This window comes from Pyrgilauda ruficollis, unplaced genomic scaffold (genome assembly GCF_017590135.1).
Source record: "Pyrgilauda ruficollis isolate IOZ18807 unplaced genomic scaffold, ASM1759013v1 scaffold3, whole genome shotgun sequence".
NCBI lineage: Eukaryota > Metazoa > Chordata > Aves > Passeriformes > Passeridae > Pyrgilauda > Pyrgilauda ruficollis.
The window spans coordinates 12,111,951-12,130,304 of NW_024524377.1; the positions used below are offsets into that span (position 1 = coordinate 12,111,951).

At 36.6% G+C, this 18,354-nt stretch overlaps 1 protein-coding gene across 2 annotated transcripts in view; it reads right to left on the reverse strand.

Annotated features, from left to right (window-relative positions):
- Window positions 1-115: 115 nt before the first annotated feature.
- The window catches only part of MAP3K2 (mitogen-activated protein kinase kinase kinase 2), a 49,753-nt gene continuing 31,514 nt past the window's right edge, over window positions 116-18,354 (reverse strand). The window contains exons 11-17 of one of the 2 annotated variants that reach the window (XM_041473131.1): window positions 16,766-16,858; window positions 14,036-14,242; window positions 13,159-13,307; window positions 11,177-11,308; window positions 9,909-10,038; window positions 8,681-8,858; window positions 116-6,940 (exon numbers count right to left, since the gene is read on the reverse strand). In XM_041473131.1, the coding sequence (XP_041329065.1) occupies window positions 6,715-6,940; window positions 8,681-8,858; window positions 9,909-10,038; window positions 11,177-11,308; window positions 13,159-13,307; window positions 14,036-14,242; window positions 16,766-16,858 (1,115 nt within the window). In that variant the 3' untranslated portion in view covers window positions 116-6,714. Of the gene's footprint in view, window positions 6,941-8,680; window positions 8,859-9,908; window positions 10,039-11,176; window positions 11,309-13,158; window positions 13,308-14,035; window positions 14,243-16,765; window positions 16,862-18,354 lie in introns of both variants that reach the window. The other variant, XM_041473130.1, reaches the window with a different exon arrangement.

Sequence of the window (18,354 nt, forward strand, 5' to 3'; positions counted from 1 at the left end):
GAACTTCCGGAAAGCGCACCGTAAATAACAATAAAAAAGCCAACTGGGAATTGAGATACGAGAGTGACATTGCGCAGTGTTCTGAAGTACAGAATTCTTAAAAGAGAAATCACACTGTTGTCCCTACAGAGTGTTTTAATATATTTCTAAGTACAATTCGTGTCTGATTTTGGAAATACAAATACATTTCGAATGGTTAAAAACAAAAATTAAAAAAATATTTTGAACATCAGCCAGCTGAAAATATATTTATCTAGTAAATCATCTCTCAAAGCTTTTATATATTTAATTATTCTAACTAAACATAGTACCCTTAAAAAACAAGTTCATAAAAATGTAGAAATGAAATTGTGGAATAAGATTACTGGGATATATACACACACACATTCAATGCATACACAAAATTACAAGGCGGGGTTGGTTGGTTGTTTTTAAGTTTGGAAGGTTGTTAGACAACGGAACTAGCAAGCAACGCCCAACTCCTGAGTTCCTCAACCATGATAAACATAAGCTAGTTTTTAAATTGTTTTTATCTTTTTTTTTTTATACACAAGATATTCCATGTAAAGCAGCAACAGCAGTGCAGTTACTGGCAGCAACATCTCAAAAGTAATAAAAAACCCCATACATCCAGACAGTAGTACATTGCACACACACGTGATTCTCATACACCCATCGACAATTGGTCAGAGTATTAAATCAGTGTACAAATTAAATATTTCCAAAAATGTGCAAAAAAGTCAACGTTGATAGAAAAAAACACCTTTGTGTACATACATTACAAACTGTGCCCAGCATTCAACTGAGAGTAAAAACATTTACAGTGAGAAACTGATAGATTAAATAGAGAATTTAATGGCTACATAAAAATGTACATTAGATCAAGAGTAAATTTACAAATTTTTATTCATAGCTTCATGAAAACTAAAAGCCTACGATCCAATTAATCTAAGTCTCCTCCACATATTTACAGTGATACTCCATTATACAACTCCTCCAAGGTCTGAGATGACAGACACTATGCTTTAATAAACCATTCCAATTTTAGGGTGACACCACCTTTTTTTTACTGGTATTAACAAGAAACAAACACTAGGGAACTGACAATCTAATGGCTGTTCAGAAAAGAAAATGCAATCCTTGTTTTTATATCCACATTATATAAACCTCTGGGGAAAAAGAATCATCTTGTTTTGGGGTAAAAAGCACAAAAAAGCTCTGATGCATTCCCTATGACTATCGACTCATGAGCTGGACTATCCTTTTCCTTATTTCTCAACAGAAAACCCTGACCCTCCAATCCGTACCGGTGGACTCAACATAAGGGCTGAACCATAAGATACAATTTTTAATCCAGGTCCTCTCCCTTTCAAAAAAGTTTCTGAAAACTAAGCTCTGGCCAAGATGTGACTGCTCTGAAACATGAGAAATATAATTTCCTCCACCCCATCTACCTCTCCACTCCATACACATACATATTGCTAGAGGAAACCCAAGGAATGCACCAGCAAACTGGGAGCGGCAGCGTCCTGGGTTCAGTGATGGGCGCCCTGGTCTAAAGCTGGACACACACCTCACTCAGGAGCCATCAGGGGCCACCACCTATGCAGGACTTAAGCTCTGCCAGCTAGAAAGAAAAATAAACGGTGTGGGCCAAGTAGGGGATATCAAATGAGAAAGGAGCTCCTTTGTTTCTGATCACAGATTTTGATTCAGAAACCCTGGCTTGATAGCAAACCTGTCTGACCTCTCAGTGCACATTAGTGGCTCCTCCTGAAGGCAGCACCCACACCCAAGTAACGGTGGGTGACATCTGGCTGTCACATAGAGAGGACTGGCCGCTTCCCAGAGCTTGGGAACATGCTCACTATGGTGCACAAAACAGATCAGGTCACAATTTTATCTTCATGATGTTCCTGAAATGTCCTAAGGCTCAAACCCAGCTATAGAAGTCACCAGGTCTTAGTCACTAAGCTTATGCAGTAATTTTAGAATGACAACAGTAAGATTAAATTAGAAAGAGCTTTTGAAAACTCTTCATTTTAATACAAGCATGAATTTTGCATATCAAACAGCAACTATAAACACCCACATGTCTGAAATATGGGCAGTGTCTACCACTTTTTACTAGTACCTGCTTTACTCAGTCAGCAACAGCTTACTGGTGGATATACACTATTTATAAGAGACATGAAACATCAACTTTTGGCTATATGTATATGGGATAGAAAAGCTTTGGTAATTGTATGTGATTCTACACTGCAGACTTGTCATTGCCACAAGACAGCAAGTTACCAGCAAGAAGAAATGACACTGGCAGCAATACTTTCGCTTTTCCAGAAACACCATAGGGACTTACATTCAAGCACACACATTATACTTTTCTATATGCGTGACACAGTCTTTCAAGATTAAAAAAGTAAGAAATTAGTTATAAATAACTGTAGATCTGACCAATTTTCTCAAGTCTCTGAAGCTGCAGTTAGACATTGCTCTATATCCAAAAGAATGGCTTGCTGTACTGCACTGTACCTATGGGTGCTACAAGGCTTTCAGTCAAGACAACGGCAGGATTAGGATTAGCCAAAAAGCACAGGAAAGAAATCTGTTGGTTTGCTTGGACAGATCATATTCCTGTACACTGAAAGTAAACAGCTTTTAATACAGTACCACACTTACAAATGTACCAACTTTGCTTTCAAGCCCAGTAAGAAACTCTGCTGCAGAGTCTGGTACCCAGAGCCAGGAAGCCAAATCCTGACAATCCAGTTACTTCAGTGCATGCAGACAAATCCTCTTTCTGGCATGTGCATTGGTGTACAATATCCAGAATGCAAATACAAAATGTGCATTAGCACAGAAAGCCAAAAATCACTTTCAAGTTCTGAATTTGAATGTCTGCTGCAGATTATAACTCCAGCACACTTTTCAACGCAGTTAGGCAAGTTCTGCTTTGGGCACTTTGAAAAAACCCATTCTCTAAGACTGCTTTGGTGACATGGAATTGTATGACATATTTCCATATGGTGTTCTAACATGAACAAAATTAAGGCATACAGAGAAAAAGGCACTAGCTAAAAAAACCCCAAACTTTTAATTTTATTTTACTGAAAGGACTATTTAGCTACAAATCTAATTGGAAATCAAGTTAGAAGTTTTAATACTATATTTAAACTGTCAAGAAAAGAAGACTGGAGATTTAACTATGCAATTATTAGATCCATACCTTTATGAGTTCTTCCATGGATATTTCTATCACCCAAATAAAAAATAAGCAACTTTCTCCAATACAACACAACTTAAACCTTGAGTCATGCTCTAACAGGGCTGTTAGTTACACCATTAAAACCATACCACAGAAGTAGCTTTTGTCACTTAATATGTGCAACAGACAGAATACTAAAAATCCTTAGATAAGTAAGACTTGAAAATACACATACTCACCGTGAATTTCAACCCTTATTTTTTGAGAGCACAGCTTCATTGTGGCATTTACAGAAAAGCAAACCAACCTTGCAGCAGTATTGCTTTCACTGGCATTTTTTTATAATTGGATTCAATAATTAAGAACAATTCATGATTCTAAAATGCTGGTGGCTTTTTAAGTGGGATACAAGAACTTGTGAGTAGGGATCTTGGCTCTGCAATCCTCCTCCATGGAGTTTAAAGTTTGGAATTCCATGCAACCTCACAAGTTCTAGAATGAGGGATCATTCACCATCATCCCAGGAGTCCCTGTACGTGTTTAACAAACCCTGTATACAGCTTGTTTTACGACATTACCCCACTAGTGGTAAGTAATAAACAACCTCTTGATAAAAGCCTGATTTAGCATCATAATTATTTCTAGCTCAAAGTATTTGTGTTAATAACCATCTAATTTACTGTAAGTTATTTAAGTCAATAGAGAAATTATCCTTAGGGTGAAAAAAACTAGCTTAAGCCTAACCTTGGTTAAATTTCTAAAATTTTACTAGAATCACTCAAACCGGAAAATGTCAACCTCATTTAAGAAGCACAGTCATTGGCAGCTTTCTGACATGCCAAAGGCATGATGAAAAATGCATCCTGAAAGTTGCTTTTTTCCTGGCTCCAAAATTCTGACCATTGTCATGACTGAATGCCATTTTTTTTAGAAAAGGCACAAAAGCAGCAAACTTGATTGTTCAGTAATTAAAAATCACAACAAGGAAGTGATATTGCAATATACATGATCCAGCACTGTCTCACAGAAAGGTCACATTATAAGAAAACTAGATTCTGAAAATTTTCAAGCTTCAGAGAGTGCAGTTTCTCTTTAGAATAGTATATTTAAATGTTAGGAATGCTACAGATAAACCTGGTTACATTTTCCCTTTGATGTCCTTTTTTGGTAATATAAAATTTCCTTACTTTTTCAGGAATCACTGACCTCTACTGATTTTTATATACATTTTCACCTTAGTTTTGGTACCTTCTTAGTCTGAAATCAATAATTTCAATTATATGATTTTGAAAATTACCTACCTAAACTATTAGGTTCTACATTAAACTTCCCATTCCTACTGTCACTATATTTTGCTTATAAAGCAAAGGTCCCTTACAGTAGAGTATATACCAATTCTTCTTCAAGGCTGCTTCATAGCTTTTAACTAGTGACAGAGAAACAAAAAAAAAAAAAAAAAAGTCAGTACAAGTTGCCCTTCCTTTCAGCCTTTTACACTTTTCCTGGTCTGACTAGCTCCTCCTGTGCTCAGGAAACCTTGCACAGTCGCAGTTCTGTACCCTGACCAAGAAAATTTTAAGTTGGGTAAAATACTCACATAAGCTGAAGAAATCACCACTCTCAGTCTCTGAAGAGATGGCCACAAAAAAGTAATTCTTACTCCACTACAGGTAAAGTGATTAGGATAGATCCATACTCCTGCTTATGCTCTGGCAAAACATATGGAATTCAGCAGAATAAATTCAGAAATCTCATACGTGAGTGACTGTGGGAATGGGTAAGCTTATTGTTCTGTCTCCATGCATTTTGTAAACCTGATAGTCCTCTAAAGATGCAGAACAGGTAGAGCCTTGCCAGACTTGACAAGGGTAAGAGTACCAGCCTGCTCTGCCTTCAAAAAACAACAAAAGCAAGCAATGAATCATCCAAAACAGCAAACATAATTTCAGTTCTGTTGTCCAATAGTTTATTTCCTTTAAATTATCTATGTTCTGTTCTTCTACAAAAATATGAGAGTCTGATTTTTCTGTTGTGAAAAGACAGCTATTCACTACAACTGATCAGTACCTAGGCTTCTCAGCTGAGAAGCAGTATTTCAGATTTTTACTTCTTTAATTATGCTCTTTCAGAAATAGAAAAAGTAATTAACGTACTCTTTATGACAGCTGGAAATCTGACAAACACCAATCTGGATAATCAGGCTGGAATATTCACACTCATGTTATTTAATTGCTGGCTCTCTCTGCACTTTTGGCCTGTTTTTTGTATAATTTTCTGTGCTGTGCCTCCTTCTTCATAGGATTCATCAGTGCAACCTTATTAAAAATATAACTGTAGTCTTAGCTTTCTCAGTGACTCTTTCCTGATGTTAAGAGATGTTTGACTTGATTTCAGGAATTTTCAACACATCCTAGATGACTGACCTGCATTACTAAACCAACTTTTTTTAGTGCAGAATGGGAAGAATTTTATATTATTCAGGCACTTGATGTTGACATACATTCCATCCTAGCGCCTCTCAACAGCTCTGCAAACATTTCTGAATCCAGTAACTCATATACTGCACAAGGATTAGTCATTCCCTTTCCCCTGCAGCCATTCATGGGACTGTGGAGGAGAACTGACCCTCAACATCAGTATTTTTTATCAGCTAAGATAACTGTCTCCCTCAAAGCTTATGCAACAAAGGTTCTCTTTGGCAGATAGAGCAGGAGGCATTCTCCTAACTATTTACATCCAATAGCTGACCCTTGTCTAGCATGGAAAATTTCCCCTTTGCAGTATAGTAGTTTCTAGGAGTCTGGGCCCATAATCTGTTTACCTGTAATTATTTTCATATTAAGATAATACATTAATTCTACACCAAAACCTCTAAATAGTACATCAGTTCTGAGCTCATTTTTGTTATTTTCTTTTGGTCACATAGAAGTACCAGCTAGACATGCTGCTGTACAAAGAGTTCCAAGTTCTTCCAGCTTCATCAATTAACTCTCAGAACCACATGTTCCTGCTTCAACTGTACATTCCAGAAACTGATTAAATTCTAAAATATAGTAAGAACTTAGAACTCTCTGCTGCAAGTACCTACAATACAGATAAGAATCACATAGAAGTAACCTTCTTGTCCTTTAGCTGCATGTCTATTTTTCCCTGCACCCTGAGTCAGTCAGCGGTGTCAGAAAAAGTCACACAGTTCCTGACTGTCCAAGCATTTGTAATTTTTTTTCCTCTTTAAATAAGGAACAAATATGTACTAAAGTGCTTTATCTACATCAACCACATCAGTACATTATAGAAACAAAAAGTTCTAGTCCTGGTGGGAGCCGGGGAGAGAAGATTCTCATTTTAGATACAAATTTTAGATTGTTTACAATCTAAGTGAAACAAAGATTCAAGAGAATATTCTCTCTCTTGTCTTTTTTCTCCTTTTTCTTTGTAAAAAATAAAAAATAAAAGTGCAGTCAAATAGAAAATAAATGCAGTAGATGCAAGCCGAGTTGAGGCAGGTGTTAGTGATAGTGTGCAAACGTGTGTCTTAGCAGTTCATCTGCAAACGGTCGCAGCTTGGCCTCGATAAAAATCCGTTTCAAGAAATCCCGAGCGTGGTCAGAGACGTGAGGAGGGAGCTGGGGGTTGGTTGGCTGAGTGGCAATTTTAAAGATGGCAGCCATGGCTTCAAACTCTGCCCACGGGGGCTTCTCAGTGAGCATTTCTACCACTGTGCAACCTACACTCCTGAAACAGAGGCAGAAGTGAAACAGTAGGTTACAACAGAGTCATGCCCTTCCAGGAAAACAAGAAATAGCAGAGAGGGAATAAAATATCACAAATAAGCAGGGTCCACATAACACTACAGAGTAACTTCAGCATGAAACAGGCATTGGAATAAACTGGCATGTACTGCTATACCTTTATCTCAGAGTTACACAAATCATTACCTATGTCTCCACTGTATTACTTCCCTCGGCTGAAAGCTACTACCTCAGTGCAGGGATAATTACATATTCATCCAGGTAATACCAGCTGTGGTAGGGCACTGCCAGCACCCAGTGCTCAGCAGGCCATACTCTCAGCACTGCACTTGGAAGCTTTCCTGCTCCTTGAGGCTGAACAGAAATGCAAAGCATCAGGAAAGCTCCATGCATGCCATGTGAGTTGCCAGCTCATTAGAAATGTACAAGTTATCACCAGTGAATCATGTGCAAACATAATATGGCAGCTGAAGAACAAAAGCCCTACTTCAAGGTATCTTCTCTTTTAGTTAAGGATACTAAAAATATACATAGAGTGACAAAAAAAATTTTAAGTTCCTAAACAATCTTTGTTCAGAAACAATGTTTAAAGAATTTAGGAAGACAGAAAGGCATATATATGGCCAGAGAAACTTTGTTCTGGAAGTCCTTAAAGATCAGCATCTTCCAATAACAAATGAACGATACTGCAAAATGGATAGGCTGGAATAATTTTCCAATTCTTAGAAAGTCTGAATGTTTTTCAAGATGCTTGCAAGAAGTTTTGTGCTTAAACAGAGGTCCACTGCTTTATACAATAAGGATTTACTGACTGACAGCTGTCTAACTTCAGTATTTTTTCTTAAGTTTCCACCAAAAAACACACAATAACCTTCGTACCAATGCTTCAAATTTGAACAAGTGAACTGCTTGATATTATAAGGTTGACCTATTTTTCACGTATATCAGAGTACTTAGTAAATAATCTGAAGTAGCCGAAATTAATTTCCCTGAGGTTAAAACTACTGTCATTGCTTGGATACAATGTAGCTACTTTTTAAACACACACTACTCCAGCCTCTCTGCTGCTGCCTGCCCATTACTGTGTATTCACAGATCAGCTGCAGTGCAAGGGGTCTCACTGCCAAAGTCATCTGTCCACTGGGCGGGAGCCATGTTAGACTGTGGCATATACAATGTTTCACTAACCTTCATTTCTGCAAATTACCTTTCCCTCTTAGTTCTTACGTATTTAATAACAACTTAAACCAAATTATTTTTTGATACTCCCTTTTAAATCTGGCAAATTCACTCTTAAGTGTTCAACTTTTAGAGGAGTAGCATTTTATTTTCTGCCTTGCATCAAAGGTATTTTGGTGTTGAAGTTTCATTACAACACATTGACTGAACTGATGTTTCAAAGTCATGTTTCAAACTGATGTTTCCCATACTGCTTTCAGTCAGTACCTCTCCAGAACTAACAAACAGTTTGGTAATCCTAACTTCATGCAAGGTCAGTTGAAAGGATTCTCTTATGATCTCTAAACTGATGGGCTGAGAAATTGCCACATGAAAAATTAAATTTTGGTGTTAAGACTCTCCAAATATGACTGTCAGTGTTCACATTTGCCACCTTCCTCAGCTTAAATCCCAGGATGAAACACTGCAGCTTCAGATAACAAACACCTACTCTCTGTTGAAAATGAAATGGCACCTTTCAGTAGAGAAGGGGTTTTTAACATACCAGATGTCTGCTTTTCTGCCGTACCCTTCTCCACTAATAACTTCAGGACTCATCCAGTAGGGAGTTCCTGTGACAGACTTCATTCCCGTACCAGACAAACAGATGGTCTGCAGCCGTTTGCTGGCACCGAAGTCCCCAAGCTTCACATTGCCTGCTGAGTCCCGCAGAATATTTGCTCCTGGAAGGAAGGGAACACAGCATTACCTTCATAAATGACTCAAGGTTTTGGTGTGGGAACAGGAACACAAGTTTGGATTCAGTGATACAATTCAACATCAACCTAAGATTTGAAGCCCTGAGATTTTACCTTCTCCGCTCATTCCTATTAGTCTCTTCTGGAGTTCAGAAAATAATTAATTGCACACACTGGTTTGCGTGCTAGGCCTTTTCAAGGAAGGGGCAGTCCCTTTGTAAAGCCGTCCCGACAAAATAAGGAATATGCTATACATGGGAAATTAAAAGAAATGGGAAAGGAATTTCCACACAACTGAAAATGTCTCCATACTATTGTAAGGCAAAACCTCAAATTGTGTTACAGATTTATTCAAAACAAGTATCCGCACAAGATGTACAAATTGACTGTGATATCTCAACCTGCTTTGGAACAAAACACAGTTGATACAAAGCAACAGAAAAATGGTAAAAATATTAGGGAATACAACAGCATTGTGTTCAACACACCTATTCTGCAGATCACCATCTTCCTACATATTCACACCTTGCTTATGCAACACTTGCAAGTCACCTGCACCTGTCTGCAAAAAGTAGATGTTACACCAGGCTTCCTAGCAGTAAAATGGAAGAAGTCTGATCAGACAGGTCACCTCTGCCGGTCACTTCCTGTACCAGTCAAGTGCTGGGTAATTTCTATATAATTGATGAAACAAAACTCCATAAATTTAAACTTTCAAGTCATGACACTTTCCTCTGCACAGTCTATTTCTAATGACATCATCCTCCAATATATATAAAGCTATTAATAGTAAAATAAAATCAAAGGAATTTATCCTGCTTGTTTTACAGATGAAGACTAAAGAAACATTGCCAGAACTGTGCTAGAACATCCCAAAGGTTACAGCAGTGACAAGACTAGAAGATGGAAAGCAATCACACTGATTTTAAGTCAGTATTTTGGTATTTCAAACTTAATTGCATTTTAGTGCTTCACATAAGAGTGGAAAAGGATCAGTAATAAAGAGTACTGAACTGTGCACAGAACTCTCATTACCTTTAATATCTCGATGGACAATCATATTACTGTGCAAATAGTGAACTCCTTCCAGAATCTGCCGTGTGTATTTACGAGTCACGTTCTCTGTGAGTGCTCCGTATGATTTCAATTGGTCTTTGATGGAACCCTATAGCATAGAAGCATAAAATACTAACACTTCTAGAATTCAACTGAAATTCAATTAAATTTATGCCTGAAATGTAGACATTTAAAATTACAATTCTTCTTGATTTAACCTTAAAACTTGTAAGCAGCTGAATAGTTCCAGTCCAATGTACAGAAAGATAACAGCACCCTTAAACTTTTTGATAGGTAAGTGGTGACACTCAGGATGGACATAACACATGCCCTTTGGGTTAGCTTATACTCAAAAAAAACATTGTCAAGAAAAAAACCACCATGTGCTATAGGGTGGTGCTGTAGGTAAAAAAGAAGAGGTAAGCAAATCTAAGCTTAAAATAAGAATAAATCAAAACTTCTTCAAAAATAGTTTTGCAACTGTTTTTGTATAACCTGTCTTCGTCACATGGAGTTACAAACTGCTAAGATTACTTCTGTCACTTTTCCAAATCTCAGAAAAATTCAACAAGTCCCACAAAACAAGACCTAGAATTAAAAAAAGTGAAGAAGCAAACAAAAAACCCACCACCACAAAGAAAACAATGCTCAGACACTGTTTTTCTCCTCTGGAGTCTCATAGCAAGTAGACTGCTGTAACTATTCAGAAATACAGAGCCTCTGTTTTTGTAGGAGCACATTTTATTTAGCTCTGCTGACCCCACTTGGTGAGAAAACGAAAATCTACAGTTTTCTGACCTTATAATATTTCCTAACAAAGAAGAACAGCAGATCAACATGTACTAGGTGCCACACAAGAAGCAAGCAGCAAGATTATTTTCTGTATGCACTTATTCCCACCCCCATCTCAGCTACTTTTTGTTTTCCAGAAATACTTGAAGCGTGGCAAAACAAAACAATAAAATTCAGGGAGATTTAAGAGTTTAGTAATGATAATACTGTCTTTTGAAAGACATTGCCAGGCACCACCAAATCCAAACACAAAGAGCTTTTGTACAAACCACTGTAAATTCTGAGAACCCAAGCAACCAATGGAGAAGACAGGAGGTTGCAAGCACTTGTCAGGACCCATCTTTGGTGTTTTTAATTTGGACAGTTTTAAATATCTTTTATGCAAAGCTGAATGCTTGGGTGCTCATCACACTGCACACAATCAATGGCTGAAGTGGATGAGATCTCTTGCTTACCCCAGGCATGTACTCCATGAATATTGAGAGTGTTCTTTCAGGTGGATCTCTCAAGAAGCCATAATACTGAACAATTCTTTCATGCAGCAGATTTTTCAGCAACTGAATCTCACATTCAAGTGCATTTACTTCCTGAAAGGACAAAACAGGACAGATTTACCTCGCTTGATGTAGTAAAACGGATTTTGGATTTGAATTTTTTCAATCAGAGCAGTGTGTACATATTAAAAGTGTTATGCAAACTAAGTAACAAAATACTCCTACAGCTAATGTAAAATTTTTGCATTTTATAACAAGAAAATATCAATGTTAAATTGAGGTAATTTAAAACAACCAAAATTATGTCTTTTCTATACATTATCTTTGGGATGGTTTTGCTGGTTTTTCATTATTTCTTTTTCCTGAAGTTATGTTTGTTTCAGAGCACAGCAGATATCAAGACGTTCATGAGGTCAGTGATCATTATACAACATGTCATAAGCCTCCAGTTGGGTAAAAAAAACAACTAACAAAACACAGAAAACCACCCCACATTTTAATCTTTGTGGTGGAATAATTAGCATTAATTCTTAACTTTTCTAGGATGATAGACAATACTTCAAAAATGCCTTTGATACCACTTGATACTGTAATAATGAAATGCAACAAAGGAAAACACTAACAGCTGGTGCTTTCTCTGGAGCCATCCAAAATACTATAAATTTTGCAAACAGGAAGTAAGATATTTTGAAATGGACTGTACAATCACATCCTGGAAAAATACTAACCCACAAATTCAAACTTGACTAGATGGACTGAAACTTCACCTTTCAACCAGCCCAGTCACCATCACCTAGTGACTGACTAAATTACACCTAGAAGTTTTTAACCAAAATCTGAATTTTTATTAGTCATAGGCTGTTATGGATACCCTCACACTTCTGAGATTAGAAATAGATTTTGCACACAGAGGCAAAATGCTATGATAAGTGAGCTCACAAAACTGTTGCTTCAGGAGAGATACTACCGTATTTTAACATTTCCAAAACATAACGAGTTGTTCTGTTACACATTTTAAGAAGCAGCAGCAACAATTACGCTAGAAATCTACAGCACAAATAATTCTTGACTTTTTCTTTTATCCTATCCACTAACAGCAGCAACTCTAACTGGTAGCCACTCAATTCTGCAATCATGCTTACACCCATTGTATCCCTGGCCTCGCTCCCCACAGTGCAGAACGCAGTCATAATGTAAGGAAAGTAAGAATTCTCTTCCTAACCTGTAAAAAGCAGCAAGCATGGTTTGGGAAAAGAAGAAATAGCAGATTTGTGCTACTTTTAAATTGTTTATCTCCTTCAGCATCCAGTATTTGAAGATGGACAAGTTTAATTTTAGAGAGAGAATAAACTAACAAGGAAACTTGTGCTTTTTAGGGAGAAACAGAGTGTGTAACAGCAGCTAGTCTTGATGTACAACGTTTAAAAGAAACAAAACAAACAACAGCCCCCCCCGCCCCAAACACAGAAATACCCCCCAAAAAAGATGAAAAAATAGGTAAGAATCTCAAACTGTCTTCATAGCCAAAACTAATTTCTTTTTGGCAATTGGTTTTCAGGAACACTTATATTAGTACAGCTTTTTCTGCTTATAAATCTAAATTCTTCCAATTCCTGTTAGTATAACTAATTATCTATTTCAGACCACACTTTGTAATAGATTGTTTGATTTTAGAGACTGAGACAGCAACAAATCAAATGATGCATCCTCACAGCATAAGGATCTGTCTGAAAACTAAAAAATGTGATGTAATATTAAAATCAGGTAAGCAGACTAATTCTCTATGGTACTAACAAAACAGAATTCCTAACAAGGACATGGTTTCCTAACACAACATGGTTTAAAACATGTTCGTCCTGTTTAAGGAAAGGAATGGGAGTCTGGTCTAGAACACACCACTTAAGCAGAAGCCTTTTCCAAGGTGTCTCTTGGGTATCGCTTACCTTGCTGGTTTCCGGGCTATCGGGATCAAACTGAACTTGTTTAACAGCCAATTCTCTTCCAGTGTCAGCATCATAACACAGATACACTCTGCCAAAGGCACCTTGACCCAGCAGTTTACCAAGCCTCCAGTTAGTTGGAGCTCGTGGTGCTGAAAATATAAGTATGTTTTGGTTTTCAAATGAGCTTGCTATTCAGCTGATCGAGAAAAACTGGAATACACAGAAAATAATTTTTTAAAAGACTACTTTTTCAACAACAGAGACTGTGCGTCCTAAACCTCACCATATAAATTACAAAGATCAATAAAACTCCCTGTAAGATGGAAAACATGAACTACTTAAATTTATTTACAAAATAAGTTGTGGTAGAGCTAGACATACTTAAAACAACTAGCAATAGCTAATTTGAAAAACAGAAGAAGAATGTTAAACAAACAACCTTCTTTTTTAAAAAAATAGAGGCATAATTACAAGGTATGAGCTACTGAAGTCATCACAAAGTATATTTGCTCCTGAAATTCTACCACAAGTATGAAGCAGTACCACTAAAAATTACAGTTTAACTGAAAACATGACCAACATCTGCAAAAATAAATAGTAACTGCAACCTACAAAATCCTTCTCAGGTCCTAAAAAGTCTAAGAAATCACTTTTACAATGTTTTGTTATCACAGATGTAAATTCCAATTGAAAGTCTACATGGAGGTAGGTAAGGTAAGCAATGAAAATACTGATGAGCGTAGTCTTGACCTTTGCCTGTTAGAGAATAAAACCATGTTATTTAATGGCACGTGTTTGGACGGCATGCTAGGTTTTGACATGATATAGTTGAAAAGTAAGAGTTTTACAGTGGGGTTCACAAAATGCCAGAACTTACAGCGGCTGGGTGGGCTGATGTCCATGACTGACAAGGTAGGATTGTCTATGTCACTGCCTCTCCTCCTCATCCGGTTATCTTCGTATTCCGGCGTAAATACGCTGCTCCCACTGCTGGTGCTCAGTGAGTGATCAGTGGGACTGAAACTGACTGGTGATCGGAAGTTGTTGCCCTGAGTCCTTCTGGCTCTTGGAAAAGTTTTACGACCTTCAATGATATACACAGAACACAAAAGTTACAGTACAAAAAGATACTGCAATGCAATGTGTGCATGCAAATACTTTATGAGTTCCACATCATCTCGTTCAAATCTGCCACAGCAGAGGATAGGACATAATCATCATCAAGTTTACCGGTTTAACTTTCTACCTAGAAGAAAACAAACATTCATCACAGATATATATAAGGACTAGACAGAATCAAAATCTTGGGCTTAAGAGATTAAAATTCGGACCAAATTCTGAAATTTTTCTGAAATATTATCAACATGCTTGAAAAACCTGGAGACCTGTAAGAGGAGGAAAGAAAATGCCATGCCTCTGTTTTTAATGCTCTATTAAATATGCAAATATAAAATTTCTGATATTTAGGAGAACAAAATACACATTCACAATGTTGTAATGCCCAAGCCAGCCTCTTCCTTCTATAAACTAGAAAGAATTTAATTCAGAGAAAGACTTGACACCTAGAATCAACAGAAAGACCACAAAAGTATTTTAAAAATCAGAACACAAGCAATGCAAAATTTGGAGATAGCTACGGCATCAGAACAAAAAAACAGAGCACCAATCTTCAACATGTTAATTACAACCAGATGACTAATACAATTGATATTAATCTATTTAGATAACACATCTATTTTTAGGATAGCATCTCTTGATTAAGTTTCATCCTAGAGAACTCAGCAATAACTGAATGAGTCTCTGATTCATTAGGTACTACACTGGAGGAGGAGTTCCCAGAGGACTAAAGAAAGCAGATAACAAATCTCTGAAATAGTAGACTCAGCCTTATATACTAGTCTGGACAATTTAAATTCCAAGAAAGATATGCAAACAAGTTATTAAGCAGTTTAATTCACTATTGAAAAGATTAAAATGTGATAAACTAGTCATAATTGGTTTGTCTCATGTAGCTAATCCTATTTTCCCATTTCAATGGAACATTCTCACAAGCCAACTCATGAAGTGTTGCAGACCATCTTACTATGCAGATTATACTCAAGACAGATTCAGAACAGTTACCAGTGATTTCTTATCAAAGGGGAAGATAAACTGCTGGGAATGTCCACTTAAATTATCTTCAGTCCCTTTCCATGCACTATTTTAATTCATCATGTACATATGATGTAACTTAACACACTGAAATATTGCAGATGACATCATGTTAAGTGTGGCTGAAAATCCATTTAAAGATAAAAATAAAAATTCACAGTGGTATTGGACATTAGAGATTATTCAAAAATCAACAAGATGGAATTCAGTAAGGAAGTACAATATACATACTTAGAGAGAAATCTAATGCAGAAACTACAAAGTGTAAAGCAATTGGAAGTAATGAAGAAAATTATATAGGAAAATATAACCAAAGACTGAAGAGCAGTCAGAATAGTGACCAGAAAGTAGGGTCATTCTGCAACATATTAATGTGACTGCTACATACCAAGTTCTGCTTATGTCCTGTGTTATGCATGAAGTGGCCATGAGAAAAGCCTCAGCTTGGGCAGAAGAAGAAAACTAAGGCGAGAAACCAGGTGTGTGTTTGACGCAGGGATATATAAGGGCAATGACCAATTCTTCACTGTGCTAAAATAGGCTAACTAGTTACTATTTTCATTTGCAGGAAAAATGTCTTGGGAGACAGAGAAAGTTATAAGATAAGCTATCTTGGAAGTTGGTAACATAAAGGAAGTGAGTATCTCTTCTGTTCAAGTCAATTTAGACTTTACTTGAAAGTCAGTGTGACAGATCATTCATTGCCTCTTTAAATCTTGCCTTAGAGCAAAAGACTGGACTTTGCAGTGCCTCAGTTTGATATTTCTGTGATTCCTGTAACATAACTCTATTTATTGCTCTGCACATTCCACACTGCAAGTGAAGCCATCTGGTCTTGGGACACATTTCTTCTTAACTCTTCTCAACTAGCGCTTGACACACCCTGAAGCATGAAAATCCTTCAGCTGCTCCTCTCTACTTCCTTTAGAAAGTTAACACATGTTAAATTTATATCAACAGTACTACTGTCCAAACCATTTTGTGGACATATTAGCAGGTGCTGCCTTGCATTCCAACAATTTATTTCACCAACTAATTCTCAGTTTACATCACTGCTCTTAAATTTTATTTTCTAAGCTAAGAAACTGTTAACAGGAACTCCACTGTACTTGTGATTTCTTAAAGCAAAACAAGACATTACAAACATACATACCTGTTTTAGCTAGAAAATGGTCACAAAAGTCAAAAGCTTATACTGTATGATGTGTGTGGCCAAAGATAGCAAACATTTCCACAGCTGTGCATATGAGTCAGGAATTGTGTAATCCATAATTTTACCAGAGATAAAACTGTTCAGAGGTTCTATCAATCATTAGAAGCTTAGCAAGTGAGTTTGGGGAAAGAACTGAAGCTTTCAATTTTCTCAATGTTTTCATGTAATTTCATTAAGATCTTACAATTTTATTCACATTTTCAGATGAGAAAAACAGATTAATAAAACTGCTGCAGTGCTTACCATCATTGTAGTCTTGTTGGTGATATGAAATATGATATCTTCTGGGATAAGTTCCTCCCTTTCCAAATTTCTCAAATATTGGGATATCATACTCTACTAGAAAATAAAATTATTCATTTCAAAATCAAAAATGTGACAAAAGCACATTACATTAATAATTTTGGTAATACAAACTTACAATGGGTGAACATATCAGAAGAAATGAACAGTTGAAGCATCAAAGGAAAAAGATTTATAGAATGAAATTACACAACTCATAAGAACTAAAAGTCTCAAAGGAACCAGAATTCAACAGCTCAAGTGGTTTGTAACCTCTTGCTTATAAGAATGTTGGAGGACTGCAGTATGCCTGATTACTCCAGTTTTAAAAATACTTTATAGAGGAGAAACTATTCCAAAGAATATAATTTCAAGTTGTATAAATATGAAAAACTGGTGAATGAGTCAACACAGCTTGAATTACCAAAACACATTCAAAAGATCCTCTTTTAAAAGTCATTGAGGGGGGGGGAAATATAAGATAAGGGAAAAAGTCCCTCATGCATAAATAACTGGTTAGAAGATAAGTACATAAGAAGGAAGGAAACAGTCAACAGTCCACAGGAACTAAAACTCTGGGCTAAAACTCATGCAGTTTAATTATCCATGAATTCTCTGTACAGAACAAGGAACACTGAAGTGACAGAATCACTTTGAGAAATAAAACCAACAGAATAATTAGAGAAGGACCTTAAGAGTCTACATGACTGTATATTGAAGTTGCAGATGAAATTCAGTGTAGGATTCTGTAAAGGTTTGTGATAGACCCTTCCAAAAAAGCAGCAGCTGAACTCTTTGTATTAGCTGAGAAGAAAATTAAATGCTGTAAGATACACTGAACAAAGTTTTCGTCTACTTAATTTCAAAGAATTCAGTAAAACTGGAAAATATTCAGAACTACAGACATGATCAAAGATACAAATTGCTCCTCCATAAGGAATGTAGGCCTCTATATACTAGAAAAGCAACAGCTCAAAGGGAGCAAAGAGGTCCATAAAAAAACCAAACAAAACCAAAAAAATCCACTGGAAAAACAGTAAAAGGAAAAAAAAGACCTACAAAAACCAAGCCTTAAAAAAAGTCACAAAGCACATACTTCTTCATAAAACACAATAAATTGCACAAGTTTCTATTGCAACTTACAGCTGATGCTGAGAAAGTTTATACAAGTTAAGATAGGGACAAGAAAAATTTGTGGAAGGAAAAAAATCTATCAAATCACAGAAGAACATCTTGCATTTACAGAATCCTTGAGCAATATGTGACTAGGAGTATATTCTGAGAGGGGAACATTACACACCCCTCTGCAGAAGCCCAGTACTGGTGGTGGCAGGAGGAAGGACTAGGCCAGATTGACATTTTGTTCTGTTTCTTTTACACTTCAAATCATGAGAATAAATATTGAATATGGAATTAATGATTGCTGTCTATCCCACTGCTAATATACCAGAACATGGAACAGGAAAAAAACACAACAAATCCCAATAAAAAATATTGCAAGATGATCTTACTAGAAAAGTAACTGATCTTACTAGAAAAGTAACCGAACA